Source organism: Polypterus senegalus, chromosome 9 (assembly GCF_016835505.1).
Source record: "Polypterus senegalus isolate Bchr_013 chromosome 9, ASM1683550v1, whole genome shotgun sequence".
NCBI classification, from domain to species: domain Eukaryota; kingdom Metazoa; phylum Chordata; class Cladistia; order Polypteriformes; family Polypteridae; genus Polypterus; species Polypterus senegalus.
Window position 1 is genome coordinate 108,047,258 of NC_053162.1, and position 24,733 is coordinate 108,071,990.

The 24,733-nt window shown below is 39.6% G+C and overlaps 1 protein-coding gene across 1 annotated transcript in view; it reads left to right on the forward strand.

Annotated features, from left to right (window-relative positions):
- Nucleotides 1-24,733, forward strand: part of pepd (peptidase D) — a 308,318-nt gene that overhangs the window by 16,670 nt on the left and 266,915 nt on the right. Inside the window, exon 2 of the mRNA XM_039763568.1 lies at nucleotides 23,730-23,913. Coding sequence (XP_039619502.1) covers nucleotides 23,730-23,913 — 184 coding nt within the window. The remainder of the gene's footprint in view (nucleotides 1-23,729; nucleotides 23,914-24,733) is intronic.

Here is a 24,733-nt window from a genome sequence, read left to right on the forward strand (position 1 = left end):
ATCTTTATAGTCCTGGGGCCTCATGTATAAACGGTGCATATGCACAGAAATGTTGTGTACGAACGTTTCCACGTTCAAATCGGAATGTATAAAACCTAAACTTGGCGTAAAGCCATGCACATTTCCACGGTACCTCATACCCTGTCGTACACAAGTTCTCCGCTCGATTTTGCAGAGTGGTGGCACCTAGCGTCAAAGCAATGCTGTTCCTGTGTGGTTTATCTTTCTTTTTTAGATCCACATCCCTGACGCAGCTTTATAAATACACTGAAATTAACCGCATATTGTTTATTAGTTTAATGCATCTTATTGTAATTAACCTGTAACAATATAATGGTCCACAGAATGGTCAAACTATTCTAAATACAATAGCTACTTTAGCATTGTTACTCTCAATGCACCTTCTTTCAGCTGCTCCCGTTAGGTGTTGCCAAAGTTGATCATCTTTTTCCATATTACTCTCATTGCACCACCCGTAGCTCCTTATCCGAAAGATAATTATCGGTATACATCATCAAGCTCATGCTGCCTCAGCCATGCTTCCTATTTGAACTGCTTCTCACACGGCAAACGCTTCAAAACCTTTCCTGTACGGACCTTGCGGTTTAGAAAGAGTTTCATCCCAAGAGCTCTAAACTCAATCAATCACTCCATCAACTTGTTGAACTGTTTGTACTTTTTAAGTACAATTACTTCACTGTAAACTTGCAGTACAGTTATAATATTGCACAACCTGAGCCACTTTATAAAGTGCGTATTTACATATGATGATGATATTATTTTTAAGATGAAATGCAGCAAAAATATGTTTATTATACAGATAAAACTTTTAACTTTATTTAAATAATCTATATTGTTAATAATGAAAGGACACGGTTTCGCTACGCTAGCAAGGATCTGGCGCTCCGTTCACGGATTGCTTCTGCCTCGCACTGTATGTTTCACTGGGACTGGCATGAAGGATAGAATAATTAAACATGTACTACGAAGATATTTCAATTTTCCTTAAAAGTTTTGAAGAATCGGCGTTATAAGCTTACAAATGGCTTAACATCTATTACAGAGCTGATTGTGTGGCGATTGGGTATTTGGAGAAAGAAAAGGAAGGATAGGAATTGGAGGTTAGTACATTTGAAAGAGACAGTACTGCTGCAATAAATTATTTCATCGCAGGTCGCGCACAATCACTGAACCACGTGTTCTTATGTTTAATAACATGCTTTAACTCTTATCATCGTGAAAATGATATCACGTATACATCTCAGTATTTTAGTTATTCAGAAAGCTGTAATATCACAAATGTAATGGATTCTGTGTCCTGTCAGAGGAAGAGAAAGCCGGTTTCAGAAGTACGTAGTGATTCACACACACAGAGCACACAGAAGATCATATACAAAACAAAGCATTTAACGTACTACTTTAGCTACAATGGGATTTGAGAAACTAGTAAATTAAACGATTTTAAGATGAAGTTTATGATGTTCTACTTTAATGAAAAAATAAACTACGTGATTAAAGTGGAAATTTCGAGATTATAGTTGACATTTCGTGCTTTTTCCCCCCAATGTGTTCCTTTTTTTTTTTCTCTGTACCCTAATAAGCTTTCATGTGACACTCAGACGGTGGGCTATGACTCGCCTTTTCACGGCAACTTTGATATGCGATTTCTTTTTTATTTTGGGCACTGTGCGACTTTGTGAATTTGAGCTTTCGAGTTTCTCCGACACACTATGTCACTCGATCAGCTTCTTTTTCTTGTTTATACCACTGTTTAAACCAACAAATAGCATGTTTTTCCTTGCCTCCACTTGGTATTCGCTGAAATTGTTCTGTTTTTCCTCGTGGTTTTGCCATTGTCTTTTCACAGAATGCTGAGCTTAAGGGCTATTTATATTGATTTACATATTCAAAAAGGCGTAATTCTGGGAGGAGTTGGGGCGGGATAGTAGGCGCATGCACGTGCGTTATTTTTCACTCTGATCAAAATTTATGTAGCGGAAGAATGTGGAAGTTTGCGTACGCACAGATTCCTGCATCTGGATTTTTCTGTGTGTACGCACATTCCTGCTTTTGCGCTTATGTCATGTTATAGTGCGAGTTCTACGCACACCGTTATAGATGAGGCACCTGGTGCTTCCTGTTTTGCTATGTAGTTGCCAGATGTGAACGCTATCCATTGACCGGAGATGAAGACTGGACTTGTCTGGTATATTCTTTCTTTGGAGCATCCTTGGGTGCTACTGGTATGACTTTGTGTTGAATGAGCGATTGCTCATGGAGTTCCGAATGAGGCACGTTACCTGTATTGTGAAGGAGCATCGGTTACTGCGCTATGGGCAAGGGTGATACGGCTGGCATGATCTTCCGTGTTGAGGACCGGATGGAACATACATGAATTGCATGTGTTCCAAACGACGATGTATTTTTTACCCTCTAAAACTCTAGCACTTCACTCCAAGATAATCAAGGCTTGAGTTTGGACAAGCTTTTTTGCACCTTCTGCATCAGTGGGTGGGATAGTATAGTAGGCTCTTTGCTACTTGTCTTGATCGACATATTTACAAGACAAAAGACGCTTATGGAGAGGTGCGAAGAGATTTTAGGTGGGCCGGGTTTTCGAGATTTTTCGTAGGTGTTGGTAATTCTAGTGTTAATCTAAGCACTACTTTTCTCCCTGCAGTTTTCAAATCGCCCAGTATCTCATTAGTAGTCCTTGTTACCACTGGGAGGTTTATTCATTTTCTCATAGACATGCAAGTTTAGAGAATCTACTGTTTCACTGTCTTTAAAAACTCCATTTTACTATTCCTGATGCACTTCACCTCCTACTTGACTGTTCTTTTACTACTAAAATACTGAAAGAATCTTTTTGGTTCATCTTTTATCATAACTATATTCCTCTGTAGCTGCCTGTTAGCTTTCCTGATATCCTTCTTAGTGGTTGCTCTTATGCTCTTGTACGCTTTATACTGCTCTTTTTCCCTTTATTAATCCACTGCAGAGTGTATTTTTAATTTTCCTTTTAATTCCAAATGTCGGGATTTATCTGTTCTGCATTATATGTAAAATATTTTTAAACCAGCTCCACTGTTCCTTGACTCTCTCCATACTTAAAAACTAATCCCAGTCCAGGGTCCTTTTGACTTTGCTTAATCTGCTCAAAATTTGCCCTACCAAAGTTAACACTAGAATTACCAGAGCCTATGAAAAAACTTGTAGATCTGTCCCACCTTAAATCACTTCGCACCTCTGAAATGCAAGTGTTCCAAATAGCGATATAGTATTTATAAAAGGTGTCATTTTGCTTGACTTCTCACTCTATACAACTCTAAGCAACTGACACGCAGGTAAACAGACTTGAGCTGAGATAACTGTGTGGGGTGGGGGATATGATGATATGATGCTGTTTGCTGCTTATCGACACATTTACAGGATAAAAGATGCTGACAGAGAGATATGAAGCGATTTAAGGTGGGACGGATCTACGAGTTTTTTGGTAGGCTCTGGTAATTCTGGTGTTAAACTTAACAGTTTTGGTCTTTGCATCTTTACTCTTCCAAAACACCGAGAATTGTATTATACAGGATGGTGGTCGCTTGACCCTAGTCAGACTGCTAAACCTTTCTTTTCATTAAATGTAAATGATTTTAAAACTAGAAGATTATTTTACTCCTTCTGTCCCCTTAAGCTACTGTTATATTCTCCCCCTTGATGGGCTGCTGTTTATCTTTCTATGAGATTAACTTTTACCTGTCTGTTCTCCTAATTTAGTTCCTCTTTTATTACTTACTTAAAAGATCTCCACCCGCATTGGTTGTATTTCTCCTCATTAATGAACCCTTATGCTGTCGCCCTCCTAATTGTTAAGAACTGTTCAATCCAGTTAACGTTTTACACACTTTTCCTTCTTACTTAGAAAACTCATTTACAGAATATTTACTGCTACTTATTTCCTTATTTTTTGTCTGTTTCTACAGCTGCTTGTGTCTGATAAGTGACTTAATACTAGTCGCCTGTCTGCATACCATGGAGCCCCTCACTTAACTGCTTTGAAATTATCTGCCTACCTGTTAATAAAATGAATACTCTCTTACTTATGAATGTTTGTGCCCTTACTTCTACTGGTGTGAACACCTAACGTTATATGTTGTATATGGTGCTTTATCCAACTATTTTTTTTTTTTTATATGCCTTGACTGTTTTTACCCGCTAAGGAATTGCTGTTTCTTTTAGCTTTTCACTACAGCATGGGTTATTCACTTATAGACTTGCCAGTGTCAGTTACTGTTTATTGCCCCACCTCACCGGTGCTAGTTTGAATATACAATATACAACGTTCCCTCAGTTAATGTCTTACACTGGTCATACCTTTTTCTAGGTCATCTTTGTTATGGTAATTAGGAGGTTATTGTAGCTCTGTCAAGACAAATCACACTGTAAACCAGAAACATTAAGCGCTCAAACTCCTAGAGATTCGAGATAGGAAAGGTGATGCAAATATCAAATCACTTTACTTGTCGATACTATAACATTTGATACATATGTTCATATTTTTAAATCTTGATTTTCTAGTTAAAGTGTACAACTGTACTAGAAATGTAACAAAGCCCCACCAGATTAATAACCAAAAAATAAAAAATACAGGTTAGAAATTTGTGTCTTTTATGTATGTATTTTTTCAGTTTTTACAAAAGCTACATTTTCTACTAAGCTACCAGTCTCCCAGTTAACACCCTTGTATCGCATTATACATCTCAATCTCCGAACATTTCCCATCCCTATTTTTGGAATTGTCCTTATTCCTAAATGACTGTCAGTGAGGGTTTATTGTTATTTGTTAGCACATATTGTATGCAAGAGTAGTTTCAAAGTATGTGCTAAATAAGCATAAATATTGTTTTGTGCAATTTTTTTCCTATAATGTTAAATATTTTGGCCCACACACTATTTTAGTCTTTTTATTGTCCCTTTCTTTGCTATTGTCAGCCCACGGGATCACACTTACAGTTGCTTCATTATTTTCTGCCATGTTCATGTGTAATTTTTATTTTCACTTCAACAATGTATTATTACTAGTGGGCAAGACACCAAAATGGGGCACACCATGATCATTACATGAGTGGAAGCCAACTTGATCCTTCTCTCAGTCATAAAAATCCTGCTTTTCCAATTATTTTAACCTGCTGTTAAGAAAAAAAAACTTCTTATAACAAGCAGCAAGAAATTGGGTATTGGAGAATGCAATGTATTAAAATATTTTTGTTTTTTTTAGGCCTGTGTAAAAGTATTAATTTTCTGATTTATTTTTTGATTAAACGATTCAATATTGATTCTTAAAAGTCTCAGAATCGATCTTGTGAATCTCTTTCCTGCTTAATTACTAAATGTAGACTTCTGCTTATCTTCATTTTTGGTGTCCAATTCAGTAGATGACGCTAATGTGCCTGTTAAGGCTTTCTATGAAAAAAGTACTTTACTACTTTGCATAAAATGGTGTTTCCTCTAACTGAAATCAACATCTTAAACACTTGAATCTGATGTTTGGATTTACTACACATAGTTGGTAAAGAGCAACTGGACAAAAGCTGGAGACAGTAGGTAGGGCCAAGCTTAAATTTAACTTGCCTCATGCCCAAAATTATAACAAGAGTCTATAGCAGTTTTTATCTGTAAAGATTAGAGACCCTACAATGTGCCTTACCCAGCAAAGCAAACAGGAAATTGTTGGAATTTTCAGAGCAGCCTTTGACACAAAAGTTAGTGTGTGCGCAAAGCAGCTGACTTTAAGTAGCTCCATAATAGCGGCACTGTCAGTCACAATGACGGGGTCTTTTTTGTTCCATTCATTCAGTGCTACATCCTACAAGCATCAGTTCTAGATCCTCATTTTAAAATGCTTATTTTTTGTCTGAGGACTGTCAGGACACATTTTCAACACTGATTGACATGGCTGCTACAAGTGAGTAACTGAAGTATGTGGAGCTTGTAGAATTCTATAAAGACAATAATCCCACTGTATCTTTAATATTGACTAATTCAAGATTATTTTAAATGGCCAATAGGGGAATACATTTGGCTAACAGTTTAGTTGAAGGGTGTCTACATGGAGATTAATAACACATGAGTAGGTTACAGAATAACATTTATTATTTAAGAAGCACCATTTGAATATTTTTTACTTGTATTATTGCAAGATGATATAGATGTTTTATAAAAATTCCACCCTGGGGGGTTAAACGTTAACATTATACAAAGTTTTTGTCTGTTTTACTTAAATTTTTTATCTTTACATATAAAGGAGAGTTGGGATCCGAGAGACTGTGTTTGTGGAGGGATGGAGAGTTAAGGCGGGTAGGGGAGTCATGTGATCATCTCCCCTCCTATTTCACGTCATTTCATTCACTTCATTTCGCTCCGAGCTGAGCTCTGCAGCTGACGCGGTCTTGACGTTCTTTTTCCTTAGTGGTTAGTCCTCTGTCCTTTACTGATTTACTGTTTAATAGACGCAGTACTTACTGAATAGTATTTTTTTCCTTTAGTGTTTCTTAGCGTTTAGGACAAACCAAAAATGTTGTACAGTAATCCCTCCTCGATCGCGGGGGTTGCGTTCTAGAACCCCCCGCAATAGATGAAAATCCGCGAAGTAGAAACCATATGTTTGTATGGTTAGTTTTATGTATTTTAAGCCCTTATAAACTCTCCCACACTGTTAACATTATTAGAGTCCTCTAGACATGAAATAACACCCTTTAGTCAAAAGTTTAAACTGTGCTCCATGACAAGACAGAGATGACAGTTCTTTCTCACAATTAAAAGAATGCAAACACATCCTCCTGTTCAAAGAATGCGTGTCAGGAGCAGAGAATGTCAGAGAGAGAGCGCGAGAGAAAAACAAACAATCAAAAAATCAATACGTGCTTTTAAGTATGCCGAAGCACCGCGATAAAGCGGCATTTTTTTAGAGGAGCGTCCGTATCCTCTAGGCAAATAGCCCCTCTGCTCACACCCCCTCTGTCAGGCAGAGAGTGAGAGAGACAGATAAAAGCAAACAATCAAGCACCGCGTGGGAAGCACATCGTATATCATTGAGGAGTTTTATTTAATATGTAATATGTGCTCTGATTAGTTAGCTTCTCAGCCATCTGCCAATAGCGTCCCTTGTATGAAATCAACTGGGCAAACCAACTGAGGAAGCATGTAGCATAAATTAAAAGACCCATTGTCCGCATAAATCCGCGAATCAGCGAAAAATCTGTGATATATATTTAGATGTGCTTACATTTAAATTCCGCGATGGAGTGAAGCCGCGAAAGTTGAAGCGCGATATAGCGAGGGATCACTGTATATAAAGAAGCTCTATAGGTCGCATGTAGATACATAATTAATTATTCAAAGTACAGTGACTGCAGCGAAGCGCACGTGGTCTGCTAGTCACTCTTTAATATTTTTTTTTATCAGTATGCTACTGCTGGAGTATGTGAATTTCCCTTTAGGATTAATAAAGCATCGATCTATTGTAGATGTGTGGTATAGCAGGTCCGCGGCTCAAAGAGAGTGGCCATTTTAATAAATAAATAATGAATGTTCTCGTGCTGGGGAGTGGAGCAGGTATGAGCGATCTGCTGGGAAGACACCCCATATCCAGGTTGGTGCCAGGTGGTCAGCCTTCTGTGTGTAGTCTTGCCGGCATGTGCAGGTAGTCTAATTTGCCTTATCAGACTGGGGTGACAATCAAGCAGTCATACCTGCAACTACTTCCCAGACTATACAGGGTAGTGCAAGATCAACAAGAAGGTAAAAGAGACAAGAAAAGAGAAGAGAGTGGAGGTTAAAAACTGAAGGAGAAGCAGGCAAGAGGAAAAAAGCTGTGGACACAGTGTAAAATAGAGCACACAGAAAGAAGCGAGTGACCATCGTTCAGGAGGAGGCTGTGCGTTGCTCCTGTTGAGTGTTTTGGAAGCAGGAATGACCATTATGCTCAGCAGAGTTACTTTTGCTTGGTGGAGCCATTGGCAGTGGTGGAAGTGCAGAGCGCCCACGCCAGGGGGAGCCTGGATTAGCAGTGGTTCAGGTGGAGCATGGTGGCTCGGTGGTTGCTCATGGACAGCATGGGATTGGTGGCAGGGGACATGAGCCAGACAGATGGGTGTCTGCACCTGCTGGTCAGTGTCTCTCCGGGCTGCGAGGTCCGAATAGGATAAGCCAGAGAGGCATCAGTTTTAAAAGAAGGCACCAGTGCTTGCAGATTTTAAACAAATTCCCTGCACTTTGTTGTTTTAACTGTTTTTTTAAACAGATTTCTCTATTAATTGATATTTAAACTCCACATGAACACTCTTTTATGGATTATTTATTTATTGAAAGTTTGGAACACTGCATTTGGGGCACTTGTTTTGTGGATTTATTTTAATAAAAGCGTTTGCACTTTTCACCATCCCCTTGCTTGGTGTATTTTGTCCTCATCTGCCAAGCTCTTTCCATTATGGTATCGGGTTCAAGAGGCTCCCAGTATGGAAGAAGGAGCAAAGAGTGGATCTGCACCATCGCAAGATGTCATAGCATTGTTTTAAAAACAAGGAGCGATCAACCCATCTCTCCCACCCTTAATATTTATGGACTCTGATGTGGCAGTATGTATGTTAGTTAAATTATGGTGGATTTTGAATGAGTGCAGTGCTGTGAAAGTGTTTTTCTTCCCTCCACTATGTAGACACTATTTAAATAAAGTGAAATTTGTGACATTATATTAATATATATTAATTCTCTATGCATGGTTAAGTACCATATTTTTTGCTCCATAAGATGCACATGAACATAAGACAAACCTAGCTTAGGAGAAGGAAAACAAGAAAAAAAATATTCTGATCCAAATGGTGTACTAATATATTTAATAAACTATAGCAGAATAATATTTCAATCATGTAAAGTCAACAGCGGTATTAAGAACCATTATCACTGTCATTAACAACTGAAGAGAGACTTTAAGCACTCTTCTAGTTTTGTGGAAACCCCAAGAACTCCTCATCGCTAATGTCAGAATTTATGAAGCCCAGTTGCTCACAATCAATTTGCAGGAGCACGTACCTATCATGCGGCATAACCTGTCCAAAGTCACCAGGGGAGAAAGCACGTTTGGACCAAAGCTCCCTGAAGTTATATTGCCAGTCTAGTCCCATCTCTTATTTGTAATGCCACAAAGCCCTTCATCTCATCTTTTGTTGTGGGTTTTCCACTTTGAAAAACGAGAATGCGGTGCAAACGCAGCCCACGATTCAAAAAATAGCTCTGCATACCTTTTTGTCTTGTCTGACAGTAGCTGAAAGGCAGCCTCAGGAAAGAACAACCTGAAATAGTCCAGTGGCTGGTAATCTGTAGTGTCCAACAGCAAGCCATGCTGTCTTGTGAAGTCTGGTAGCTAGTTTGGCTCCCACGGATCAGTGTCTGGATATTCCTCCCACAAGAACCTTGCTGTAGGTGCATCAGATACGCAAATGCGCTCAGCTGACAGCCGATCAGCTGGGGCGGCATCAGCTGATGTCTGATCAGCTGTTGCCAGTTCCTCACTCTCTTGCTCGATCTCTTGATCAATCTCAACAAAATCAGATTCTGAAAAATCCGAGTCCGACGCAATAATGTGCAAAACATCGTCTGCTGAGTATTTTGTTTTCTGCACTCTCTTAGCTCCCTCGTGAGATGTCGATGCCATCTTTCCTTTGTTTACATTGCTTTACATTTCGTAACTCACTCTCACACAAGGATTAGATGCCGAGTCAATGAGTCTAACATTCCTCCAAGCCGAGAGGGAATGCCTGTAACGTAATGGTAAGTTTTGTTGCCATTAACAGCTGATTGTCGCCCTCTACCCCTGGATGTCGACTTTTGTCAGGTAATACAAAATATTTGCTCTATAAGATGTACAGACATTTCCTCCCTTCATTTAAATGTTACTGATTTTATTGTAATCATTCCATACAAATAGATACATTTTTACAAAAAATAGGATTGAAAACAAATCAACCCCCACCCCTGTGTAAGAGTGCATGGCCAACGGAGTAAAACTTAAAGCTTGTAAAAATACTGAAATTGATGAGTTTAATAGGTGGATAAAGATAAATGGAGAAGAAAAAGAATTGGGAAGAGAATCTACTTCCTCAATAATCTAAGACCTTATTCTAAAATATTATTGATTAGCTCCTGCCAGGTTTTGAAAAAGGTCTGCTCTAACTAAGAATTAGATTTTTTTTTTTTTTTTAGGAGGGATTGTAACACCAAGGTTGTCTGAGTGGCAGTTTTTGTCCAGAATGCTGTTCATTTGGTGCAGGCTCAAAACATGTGACCAAGTGAGGCTGGGACTTGATTGCAGAGTTCGCAGGTTGATCTTGCCCTGGAAACATTTTGGACATTTTTAAGCGAGACAGATGTGCTCGATATATAATTTTAAGTTAATTAATTGTATGCTTTGTGCATATGGAGCTTGAGTGAATTCTCTGCATTGCTGCCTTCCACTCCTCCTTTTCTGATATGTTGAGTGAGAGATTTTTTTCCCACTGTCCTCTTGGATCTTTGAAAGGGAGGGACTGTAAAATAATTTTATATATTGCAGAAATGTTGTCCGAGTCCTAGAAACTGAGCAATATTTTTTCCAGCATAGAGGAAGGTTAAACGTTAAAGACCCATACAGCGCCACCCCTCTGCCTGCGCTTGGGAAAGCAGATAATAACCTGGTTCTGCTTCAGCCTCACTACAAACCAAGAATGAGGGAGCTACCTACAACTACGCGCTCATTCAGGAAGTGGTCCCCTGAGGCAGAGCAAGCTCTGAGAGACTGCTTTGGAACTACGGACTGGGATATCCTGCAGGGATCACATAGTGAGAACATTAAGGAGGTTGTTGACTGCACAACTGATTACATCAACTTCTGTGTGGACATTGTAGTTCCAGTAAGAAGAGTATGCTGCTATGCTAACAACAAGCCATGGATTACAAGTGACATCAAGGGCCTTTTGAACAAGAAGAAAAGGGCTTTTAAAGACCGTGATTAGCTTGAGCTCAAGCGCATGCAGAAGGAACTCCGAGTCCAGCTCAGGGCAAAAAAGGAGCAGTACAGGGGAAAGTTGGAGCAGAATTTACAGAATAGCAGCATGAAGGAAGTGTAGGATGGCATGAAGATCATCACTGGCTGCAGCTCGAATCGGGGTGCCACCATCGAGAGAGACGTGGAGAGAGCAAACCAAATGAACAACTTCTTTAACAGGTTTGACCACCCTAACCTACTCTCACCTCGGAGTACTGCATCCTCCAACCATCCTTCTGCTGATACCAGCATAGGAGAGACATCCCTACCCACATTTACAGCAGCGCAGGTGAGCAGAGAGCTGAGGAGACTTCGTGCCAGCAAAGCAGCAGGTCCAGATGGAGTATCGCCATGACTGCTGAAGGCCTGTGTGCTGGAACTGGGTAATTCTCTACAGCGCATCTTAAACCTGAGCTTGGAACAGGGGAGAGTCCAGAGGATTTGGAAAACATCTTGTATCACCCCAGTCCCAAAGGTATCACGTCCTAGTGAGCTGAATGACTTTCGGCCACTTGCTCTGACGTCACATGTGATGAAGACCATGGAGCGGCTACTGCTTCACCACCTGAGGCCACAGATCCGCCACGCCCTCGACCCTCTGCAGTTCGCATACCAGGAGAAGGTGGGAGCAGAGGATGCCATCATCTATATGCTACACTGATCCCTCTCCCATTTGGACAGAGGCAGTAGTGCTGTAAGAATTATGTTTTTGGACTTCTCTAGCGCCTTCAACACCATCCAACCTCTTTTCCTTAGGGACAAGCTGACAGAGATGGGAGTAGATTCACACCTGGTGGCATGGATCATGCACCGTCACTTGATTGAACAAAGCTAACCTTTACAAGGATCATAAATTACACCGGCTGAAATCAAATGTATGCTTTTATTCTAAAATAGTAAGAATAAGAGCAGTTTACTTCTCAAAACGGAGTGGTGCAGGATCGAACTTGCAACCTTTTGCTTCCCAGTCAGTAACTGATTGTATTGCGCCACGGAGGCGGTCATAATAAGCAGGTGTCAATGTCACATATTGAGGCGGCTTTTTTTTTTCTGCAGCTATGTTTTTGAATAAAAGCGCAATTGTGTTATATTTGTATCTTTTGTGAAAATGTTTCTTTGATATTTGGACTTCAGGCTTCATACATTATATAGTTTATGCCTACATTTTGTCATTTACTACTAGAATATGAAAAACGTTTCTGTTTTAAAAATGTGTTTACACAGATTTCTGTAGAAACGGAACTCGCATGAAATGCATGTGTTCTAAATAACGATCTATTATTTCCACCCTAAAACTCCACTTCACTCCCAGATACTCAATAAAGGCATGAGCTTGGAAAAGTTCGTGCACATTCTAAATTGGTGGGGGGATGGAATAGCCGGATGCTTCTAGCTTCTCTTTATCAGCACATTTAGAAGACAAAGGACGCTGGTGGAGAGGTGTGAAGGGATTTAAGAAGCGATTTAAGGTGGGACGGAATTAGTTTTTTCGTAGGCTCTGGTAATTCTAGTGTTAATAAAGTATCTATCTAGGTGCGAGATGAGGAAAATCGGACAGGTTCTGTTCAACAAAGTTTCTAATTTGAAGATAGTGAAAAAAAGTGTTTCTGGAAAGTAAAATTTGGGATGTAATTGTTCTTAGGATGCAAAGATGCTGTTTATATAAAGATCACTAAGAAATTTAATCCCAAATGTTTTCCAGATATTAAAAACTGCATATGTTTGTGAGGGTTGAAAAAGGTGGTTCTCATGCAGAGGTGCCACAGATAAAAGATTCTACATTGGTTCCATATTCTGAGTGAGTGAAACACAATTGGGTTATTAGTATATTCGTGATAACTTGCATTTATTGGGGCACAAAGCAGGGAATATAAAGAAGTACTGTCGGATTTTATTACTATTGCGGACCATGCCTGTGTATGTTCCATCTGTTTGTGTCCTGGTGTTTATAGCTTGTATGTTTGCTGCCTAGTAATTAGGTGTGCAACTAATGATTATTTTGGTAGTTGACTAATCATTCAATTTATTTTTCGATTAGTCATGCCTGACTATTTTGATACCTGTGACCTGTGGTTGCACATCTTGTTCTGGGCGCCAGTGCATGTCTTACCTCATCTGCTCACATCTGTGAACCTGTGAATGTCAACCTGATGTCTCTACATTAACACGATTAAAATTAATAATCATCAAATTAAAATAACAACCAGTGAAACATATTAATTTGAAAATAATCAGATGTTTTTATATTTGTGAGACCATCACAATAAAAAAAGAAATACATTAAACAATACAAACTAAAGTGCACGTAGAGCATTTAACTTAACCAAAAAAATACATTGTTAAAACTGAAACGTTTTTCATATTTTAGTAATAAATGACAAAATATAAACAAGCTATATAATGTGTAAAGCCTGAAGTGCAAAAATCAAGTAAACACTTTCACAAAGGTTCAAGGATGATACATTAGCTTCCGTGGTGTAGCGGTAGGAATTGCTGACTTATAATCAGGAGTTCTCCGGATTCGATCCTAACTGCCTTGTATATTTACCATTTTGAGTAATGAGTTGCTCTTATTGTTGATATTATACACTAAACACATATATTTGATTTGCGTCTGTAACACCCACTGTAAATGTATAGTACTTGTAAAAGTTGCCAGTTTTTTTTCACTTTTATTCTCTCAATCACGATTACAATTACATACTACCGCCCCCCCAGGGATCTGACGCTGTTACTTTTTATCTGAAACTTGGAATAACTGTAGATGTGAGTGTTGTTTTGATTCAATCGTACTGGAAATTCTCTGATCTGGATGGATAAAAGCTGACACACAAGCGCTGGTGAATCTGCTTTATTCGTATCTCATTGTCACTTGATTTTTTTTATTCAATTTTATTGATTGTTCCTGCTTATGCTGAATTAGTATGTGCCTTATGGCCCGTAATGTCAAAGCCGCACTGACAAAAGAACAGAGACATAGGTATATATGATATTTGGAATTATTCATTTTATGACCTTAGTACATTTCGGAAAACATTGTGGCATGGATGCAACATTATTCACATTCATCCGCGTACCTTCTTGTGGTTGTAATCAGTGACCGCGTTTTTTTTTTTTCCCCCCCGATTTTGCCCAGTCTGCACAAGACTCCAGGACATGCAGAGGAAAAAATGTTCCTCTGCAAGGTGAGCCATGAACGCTCTTTTCTCAGTGAACCCTGTACATACCTTGCACAGTACATGTGCTTTGATAGCCACCAGGTCAAGTTTGTTCTAGCACAAACAACTGGCCACCTGCCTGCTCCTGCTAGCACTGAATAAGCTTACGCCTTTTGGTATCGGCACGTAGCGCCAGGGGGAATATATGACCTAAATAGTACCAATCGGAAAACATCATCATACTTATGCAATATTATTGGAAAATTAACAGATTGGGTGTAAATTTATTACTTGTAAAAGTTAGCTTTTTTCACTTTTATTTTCTTAGTCTTGTTCACGCTCTTCCTCCCCTCCTGATCTGACCCTAACTAACTAACAGCACCAGCATAAATTCTCAAGAAGACCGCAGGATCACAGCTCCAGGATGCTTGCGTTTCTGATGCTAATGCATCGTGGTGGTGCTTCCGTGAAAAGAAAGCTCTGCTTTGCATAATCTTCATTCAACTTTTTTTTCCTTTTTCGGTGAAGTGCTCCCAACACCTTAGAAAGTTTCTGTCTCAATTTTTTTCCTTCTCCATCCCTCTCCTCTCTCCGACTCGCCATTGCAATCATGTTTATTTTCCTGTACATTCTTCTTCTCAGAGGTTCTTCTTCGTTGGTAGGACTGTGTGCAGTCTTGACAAACAATAACAAACAATACTGCCCCCAGACGCTCATATAGTGCATTGCAGTTACAAAAAACAATGTAGTTCTTTGTGGCTGGAGCCTTTGTTCAAGGTTCTGTTTATGACGCGTCGAGAATAAAAAATCCACGTTGACAATTTTTTGTAGTTGACGTTGTCAATTACGTCGACTAATTGTTGCAGCCCTACCAGTAATACAATTGAAAGTTAGGTAGAGCCATGCCACCTTCTGCCTTAGGTCTTTTTAAGGTCGCTCTTTGGATATGTGGATGTTTCGAGTTCCAAATAAATGAGGTTATGGTTGAATCTGATTGCTTAAAAAATGATTTATTGATGTATATTGGAATCTATACTAATAAAAGGCAAAGCCCTGACTGACTGACTGACTGACTGACTCACTCATCACTAATTCTCCAACTTCCCGTGTAGGTGGAAGGCTGAAATTTGGCAGGCTCATATCCTACAGCTTACTTACAAAAGTTGGACATGTTTAATTTCGAAATTCTATGCATAATGGTCATAACTGGAAGCTATTTTTCTCCATATACTGTAATGGAGTTGAGCTCGATGGCCGTGGGGGGCGGAGTTTCATCATCACGCCTCCCACGTAATTACGTGAACTGACTGTCAACGCAGTACGTAGAAAACAAGGAAGAGCTCCAAAAAGCGCTAAAGAAAACATGCATTATATAATTGAGAAGGCAGCGAAACAATAAGAAGCGAGCAAGTGACATATACAACCCATATTCATGAGTGCAGCTACTTCGGAAACAAAGCACGGTGTAAACCTAAAGTTTAAATTAAGTTCATAGACAAGCTGCCGCTGGTGTTTGTCATGCCCACGGCTAAGGCGGGATACAAGTTTAATGAGAGGATGCAGGATATAAATGAGAGTTTTGATCACTTTGTAACTAAGTTAAAATTGCTGGTCAAGAGCTGTGCTTATGCAAATTCCAAGAGACTGTCTTTGTGGGGGGATTGATAGTTAAGACGGGTGGGGGAGTCACGTCCTCATCTCCCCTCCCATTCACCTCATTTTGCTCAAAGCTGAGCTCCGCAGTTAACGCAGTCTTGCGGAACCAACTTTGTGACGCTGCCACCAAATACTCACAGAAAAATCCACAAGTTAATACACATGCTGTCTCTAGAGTTTCTCCACACTGTATGTATGTGTGTGTATGTATGTGTGTGTATATATATATATATATATATATATATATATATATATATATATATATATATATATATATATATATATATATATATATATATATACACACACACACACATATACTGTATATGAACTGCTCAAAAAAATTAAAGGAACACTTTGAAAACACACCAGATCTCAATGGGAAAAAGAAATTCTCCTGGATATCTATACTGATATAGACTGGGTAATGTGTTAGGAACGAAAGGATGCCACATCATTTGATGAAAATGATCAACCTACAGAGCCCTGAATTCAAAGATGCCCCAAAAATCAGAGTGAAAAAATTATGTGGCAGGCTAGTCCATTTTGCCAAAATTTAATTGCAGCAACTCAAAATTGTGGCAGCACTTTGTATGGCCCCTGTGTTCTTGTATACATGCCTGACAACATCGGTGCATGCTTCTAATGAGATGACAGATGGTGTTGTGGGGGATCTCCTCCCAGATCTGGACCAGGGCATCACTGAGCTCCTGGACAGTCTGAGGTGCAACCTGGTGGCATTGGATGGACCAAAACATAATGTCCCAGAGGTGTTCTATTGAATTTAGGTCAGGAAAGTGTGGTGGCCAGTCAATGGTATCAATTCCTTCATCCTCCAGGAACTGCCTGCATACTCTCACCACATGAGGCCAGGAATTGTCGTGCACCAGGAGCCACTGTACCAGCATAGGGTCTGACAATGGGTCCAAGATTTCATCCTGATACCTAATGGCAGCCAAGGTGCCTTTGTCAAGCCTGTAGCGGTCTGTGTGACCCTCCATGGATATGCCTCCCCAGACAATCATTAACCCACCACCAAACTGCTCATGCTGAATGATGTTACAGGCAGCATAATGTTCTCCATGGCTTCTCCAGACCCTTTCACTTCTGTCACGTGCTCAGGGTGAACCAGCTCTCATCTGTAAAATGCACAGGGCACCAGTGGTGCATCTGCCAATTCTGGTATTCTATGGCGAATGCCAATCGAGCTGCATGCTGCTGGGCAGTGAGCTCAGGGCCCATTAGAGGCCATGGGGCCCTTGGGTCACCCTCAGGAAGTCTTTCTGGTTGTTTGGTCAGAGACATTCACACCAGTGGCCTGCTGGAGGTAATTTTGTAGGGCTCTGGCAGTGCTCATCCTGTTCCTCCTTGCCCAAAGCAGCAGATACTGGTCCTGCTGATGGGTTATGGACCTTCTATGGCCCTCTCCAGCTCTCCTAGAGTAACTGCTTGTCTCCTAGAATCTCCTCAATGCCCTTGAGACTGTGCAGGGAGACACAGCAAACCTTCTGGCAATGACACGTATTGATGTGCCATCCTGGAGAAGTTGGACTACCTGTGCAACCTCTGTAGGGTCCAGGTATCGCCTCATGCTACCAGTAGTGACACTGACTGTAGCCAAATGCAAAACTAGTGAAGAAACAGTCAGGAAAAATGTCAGTGGCCTCCACCTGTTAAACCATTCCTGTTTTGGGGGTCATCTCATTGTTGCCCCTCTAGTGCATCTGTTGTTAATTTCATTAACACCACAGCAGCTGAAACTGATTAACAACCCCCTCTGCTACTTAACTGACCAGATTAATATCCCATAAGTTTCATTGACTTTATGCTATACTCTGATTAAAAAGTGTTCCTTTTAATTCTTTTGAGCTGTATATATGTACAGTATATGTGTGTGTGTGTGTGTATATACATATATATATATACACACTATCAAAATACCCGCGCTTCGCAGCGGAGAAGTAGTGTGTTAAAGAAGCAATGAAAAAGAAAAGGAAACATTTTGAAAATAACGTAACATGATTGTCAATGTAATTGTTTTGTCACTTTTGTGAGTGATAAGTGTTGTTGTCATATATCTATCTATATCTATCTATATCTATCTATATCTATCTATATCTATACATATATACATACACACACACACACACATATATATAAACATATATATATACATATACATACATATCTACATATACACACACACAGCTATTTCGTATCAGTGCAATACGCTGCTTGTTAAAATGGATAACTCCCGCTCTTACGTGCAAGTCTGCGTGGATATTATGAACTATCGTATTTGTTCAAGTTCTATTTAAATTTTAAATAGAAGGAATTTTTATTTAGTCGACAGAAATATCTTTGGTAGGAATGGTAAAAACAGACAGGAATATTATTCCTGAATAAATCAACTCAAACCTTAAACAACTTATAATATTTTGCTCTCCATAAAAATATATCCTGTCTAAATTATACAAGTTAGAAATAAAGTAAACATTAAAAGAACAAACATTCAAATTTCTTTACTCTTATGTAATTTTATATAAAAAATAAACTTAGATTTTAAATATCCCAAAAGATTTTGCTCTCCATAAAAATATATCCTGTCAAAATTATACAAATTCAAATATGAACATGCTGCATAACAAAACCTGGAAATATAAATAAAATGTGTTCCTTTCAGCAATAACAAATCAAATCATTCAGTTGTCTTTGCTCATATGTCATTTTGGAGCTGGACGCCTGGCATCTTTTTTTGGCAACAAATTCGTTTATGTTTGGTGTGAGGTTCTGTGTTGTGGAGATTCTCAGGATGGATTGCAGGTGCTCATCAGTGAGGCGACTCCTGTGTGCTGTTTTGTTAGTCTTTATCACTGAGAAGAGCTTCTCACACAGATATGTGCTACCAAACATGCACAAGGTTCGAGCCGCATGTAGACGGACTTTTTTTGTTCTTCAAAGTCACCAAAGCGCCGTGCAAACTCAGTGCGCTTAGTTTATCAGCAAAGTGCGTATTTGGGAACACCTTAGTGATGACTTGGTTTAACATTACTTGGCAACAGGGAACGTGGGGCAAGGTGCACTGGTGCATTTGTGTCTCCCATAAAAGCAGCTTCACTTGAAATCACTTTGTGATTGTGCACGGGAAAACGTCCGCTGAAGTGTCAGATTCTTATTTAATTATTCTGCTTTCTGTATCTTCTGCATTGCATTCAGGTTACCCTGATGTTTTGTCTCATAGTGCCGTCTTAGATTAAATTCTGTAATTACAGCCACATTAGCTCCACAAATGAGACACACGGGTTCAGTAAACATATACTCAGCCTCCCATCGCTTTTAAAGGCTCTATTTTCAGAATGAACTTTTCTCTCCAGCATCGTGTGAGCTAGCTTCGCAATAACTTGCAGCATCATAAGCTAGACTTGATTAACGCGTAAGTGTTGGCAAGGCAGCTGAAGCGCTGCATTATGGGATCTGTAGTTTATTGTGTTACCAGCGCTTCATATACCTGGGCCATTAATAACAATAATACAGTATATAAAATTATCTTGCGGGCCGGATATAATTACACGCCTGGCCGGATGTGGCCCGTGGCCCTTGAGTTTGACAAATATGGACTAAATAGAACTTGCACTACAGCCTGCATCCTCCCCTCGCTCTTACTTTTTTACCGTTCATCTAATGAATACACTGAGTATGGCTTTACCAAAACAATCATTGATGGCGAATAAAGTATCCATTATTCGAGTATGTAGATCGGGATATATATATACATATATATATACCAGCGTATCGCAGTGAGAAGTAGTGTGTTAAAAAGCTAGAAAAGGGAACATTTTAAAAATAACGTAACATGACTGTCAATATACAGTATTTGTTTTGTGAGTGTTACTGAGTGTTGCTGTCATCAAGGATTTGATTATCATTATTTCTTTCAATCAGGCTCGTATTTGTAGGATGTGTTGTGTTCAAGTTACATTCCGTGTTTGTCAATCGTTGTAAAGATGACAGGTTTCTTTCATCGATTCGTTTCTTACTGCATCAATAAACAGCTCGTCTTCTTCTTTATCTGAGACCTGACACACTGCATGCACGGGCTTTTTTTTACACTGTCTTCCTTTGGCGGGACATTGACTTTTCCACCGTGTGCTTTGTTTCCGCAGTAGCTGGATTTATGAATATGCTTATCAGGCGCTTCATATTTTTGCTGCCTTTTCAATTGTGTAATTGGTTTTGTTCAGCTCTTTGGAACTGTTGTCTTTTATCTGTGCACTCGTCAGTTCACGTGAGCGCTTCGGTGTACATGCATCGAAGGTTCCCAGCTGTGCTGGTGCCATCTCGTGCTATGTCCGTGGCTGTATTTAATGTTACTTTAGTCCTGGCACTTAAAACTTTCTCTCGCAGTTTCGCTGAGTTTGTGTCAAACACCACCCTGACCATCTCATCTTCCTCTCCATAAACACAGTCCTTCACCCGTGAATATTTAGTGGGAGTTTGCTATTGGATTGCCTCTGACAGACGGCCTTATATGGGCAGGCACTAAATTACAAACGCCAGCAGCAGCCTGTCTATGAACTTAATTTAAAGTGTAGGTTTACATCGTGCTTTGTTTCCGAAGTAGCAGAACTCATGAACATGGTTGTATATGTGACTCGCTCGCTTCTTATTGTTTCGCTGCCTTCTCAATTATATAATGCATGTTTTCTTCAGCGCTTTTTGGAGGTCTTCCTGGTTTTCTATGTACTGCGTGATTACGTAGGAGGCATGATGATGTCACACGAAACTCCGCCCCCACGGCGTTCAAGTTCATCTCCATTACAGTAAATGGAGAAAAACAGCTTCCAGTTATGACCATTACGCGTAGAATTTCGATATAAAACCTGCCCAACTTTTGTAAGGAAGCTGTAAGGAATGAACCTGCGGTGGGGCACTGAAAAGCCCAGTCCTGTAGGGACCCGTGGCCACCGCCAGACGGCGCCCCGATGCCGGTGTATCCCGTACAGTCCTCGGCTGGGGCTGGAGCCCGGCCGGGACGCCTTGGAGGGCCAGAGGAGGGCGAGTGCCTCCTCCAGACAGAGTGGGGGCGTCCGTCCTGGTTAGGCAGGGGGCCTCGGGTACAGGGCATGGAAGCCCAGCCCTGTAGGGACCCGTGGCCACCGCCAGGCGGTGTCCCTGTGCCTAATTATCCCGGGAGCCCGGCACTTCCGCCACACCAGGAAGTGCCGGGGAAGAGTTTGTGTGGCGCCCGGAGAGCTGCCAGGAAGGCAGCCGACACTTCCGCCACGCTGGGGCGTGGCTAGAGAGCAGATGCCGGAAACACCTGGGGCTCATCCGGGGGCGTTATATAAGGGGCCGCCTCCCTCCAGTCATTGGTGGAAGTCGGGAGGCAGAAGGACTGAGCTTGTGGAAGGACTGGAGGCGGCCAGGAAGGCACAAGGACTGTGGGCCCTGGACTTGGGAGAATCAGTGCCAGCAGCACTGGGGTTGTGTGAGTGCATGTGACTTTTTATATTGTATATATTTGTACATAATAAACGGTGTGTTGGGTGAAAAATATGATGTCCGTCTCTCTGTGCCGGGGCCAGCGTTCACAACACATATATATACACATATATATGTGTGTGTGTGTGTGTGTGTGTGTGTGTGTGTGTGTATATATATGTATGTGTGTATATGTATGACAGCAACACTCATGAGAATGATGTTACGTTATTATTAAAATGTTTCCTTTTCTTTTTCACATTACTTCTCTGCTGCGAAGCGCGGGTATTTTGCTAGTGTTTTGAAATAAAAAGAAGCTTAGCAAGGATATTCATCTTAACAATGTTAATTCTTCCTGCTAAAGTGAAATGAAGGGTTGACCATCTATGCAAGTCTTGCTTAATTTGTTCCTTACAGATGGTGAAATTTTGTTGAAAAATAGCTTCATGTTTACTTGTGATATTTACCCCTTGGTATTTAAACTGATCTGCAATGATAAAAGGGAAGTTTTCCAATCTAATATTGTATGCTTGAGAGTTCACTGGAAAGATCACACTTTTATTCAAATTAATTCTAAGATCAGAGATCCTTTGAAATTCTGTAAGTGCTGTTAAGACTGCAGGCACATTATTTTGTGGGTCTGATATATACAGTACCATATCATCTGCATATAGAGAAATTTTCTGTTCAAGTCCTTCTCTGATAATACCCTTTATCTGATAAGCATTTTGACAGTGAATTGCCAGTAGTTCAATGGTGAATGCAAATAGCAGTGGTGACAAGGGGCATCCCTGTCTGGTACCACGTTCTAGTTTAAAGTAGTCTGAACAAATGTTGTTAATACAAACTGAAGCTTCTGAATTGGTATACAGTAGTTTGATCCATGCACAAATGTTCGGACCAAACCTAAATTTCTCTAATGTGGTGAAAAGGTAGTTCCATTCAATCATGTCAAATGTTTTTTCTACATCCAACAATAATAATATCTCTGGGGTGTTTGATTTTGCTGGTGAATATATTACATTAAACAGGCGTCGAAGATTGGAAGCTAAGTGTCGGCCTTTAATAAATCCAGTTTGATCTTGTGATATTACCGAAGGCAGCACTTTCTCCATCCTTCTAGCTAGGACTGGAGACTATCTTAACATCATTATTCAGATGTGAAATTGGTCTGTATGATGCACATTGTAATAAGTCATTATTTTGTTTAGGAAAGACGGTGATTAATGCTTGGCAAAAAGTTTGAGGTAGAACTTGATTGTCTCTAGCTTCTGTAAATGTTGCTAATAAGAGGGGAGCTAGCTGAGTGGAGAATTTCTTACAAAATTCTACAGGGTAGCCATCAGGACCTGCTGCTTTCCCTCTTTGAAGTGACTTTATAGTATCTACTAATTCTGACAGCACCAGAGTTCCTCTGCACTAAAAGTATCCATTTGTGGTATCTGTAATGTATCTAGAAATGCATTAGATTGTGTGTTGTCTTTTTTAAACTCGGTAGAATATAAGGATTTATAGTAGTCTCTTAATGTGTACATTATATTTTTATGGTCAATGATTTTATCTCAGTTTGTGTTGGTGATTGCTGGGATTGCATTGCAAACTTCTTGCTTGTGGATTTGTTGAGCTAAGAGCTTATTAGCTTTTTCTCTGTGTTCATAGTAATGATTTCTTGATTTACAAATGAGTTGTCCGGTTGTTAAGGGGTTGAGCTCTGAATGCAGAGCCTGCCTTTTCCTATGAAGAGCCTCACTTGGACACCTGGTATGTTCATCTATTCTAGTAATTTCGCTAGTTAGCTCTGATACCTTATTATTCTAATTTATTTATGTGGGAAAGATGAAATAATTTGTCCTCTTAAGAAGGCCTTTAGAGTTTCACAGAGTATTCCTGTGGAGACCTCTAAGGATGTATTTGTCTCTAGAAAGAAACTGATTTATTTGGATATATATTCTGTACAGTTCTCATCTGCTTATAGAAGTGGGTTAAGATGCCATGTGTAAGATGAGTGTGTGGGACATTAAAATTTTAGATCCAAGATCGAAGGGACATGATGGGAAATAACAATAGCATCGTACTTGCAAGATTTAATCGAAGGCAAGAAATTATTATCTATAAAGAAATAATCAGTTCTTGAGTAGCAATGAAGTAATTTAAATTAAAGCCAACACTTCAAATATATCCGTGAATGCTAATTCAGTCAAGATAAAATTGGTATTGAATCAAATCGGGACATCTGTGCTGATACCCAGCCCTATTTGCAGAAGATTGTTAGAAGATATAGAAACACATAGTAGCATCTCATTATATCCTGAAAATTTAAATTTATTTTCCTGTGTGTTCTTTTTTTTTTTTTTTATTAGTTCCGTGTATTGGATGGGGAAAGACTCTCTGGTTGTATCAATGACCCTCTTTGTAGAGAACCGCCGTAGACTTTGTGAACGGCTCAGAGTGAATCCAGATGTTCCCAGGAAGTCTGTGGTTGTCCTGCAGGGAGGAGAGCAGACCCAGAGATACTGTACTGACACTGATAATATATTTCGACAGGTATGTTTTTTATGTGTTTTATGATTGATTCCGCTGCAGGTTCATCCTGAAATTGGGTATTCTTATTGGTCGCTTATTTTGTATTACAACTATGAGTAAAATTGTCAGAATTTGAGGTTCAGCAAATGGTTTTTTTTATTCTGTTTTAACTGGTATTTACATTTTGGAATGACCATAATCTTTTTATTCATTTATGCATTTTTTTAACCTCTTGTTTAATTTACATACAGTGATGCGTCATAATCCTTGTTAACCTTATTTCTTACATTGTTTCTTGACTAAACCTTAATTTTTTGTAGTTTCTAATGTTCCATTGGAGATTTAGTTTTTGAACATATTTCTGTACATTTTTCTGATTTGTATTTGCCCTCCATTACCCTGAATTCTTCATTCATTTGTTTTCATCATGGCTGTATGGATGTATACAATATTCTTACATTTCATTAAATGATATTGCCTGCTCTGTATATACTTGATTTATTCTGGCATTTAGTATTTTTAAAAGTCTTCTGTTGTTGGCCAGAAGATCATCCATTCCAGTTCTTAATAATTACTTTCTGCTTGTGCTAGCCATCCTGATGTGGTCAAAAACAGTTGTTCACATCAGATATTAGCTGCAAATTAACTGGAACATAACCTCAGGAAAACCAAGGAACTGGTTATTGACTTTTGCCACACTAAAGGGCCTTTATGTCCAGTTATTATTCAGGGAATGGATGTAAATAGTTCACTGCTACAGATACTTGGGTGTCAACATGAATGACATGATGAACTGGTCTTGTAACACAGATGAACTATGTAAGAAAAGGGAGAGCAGGCA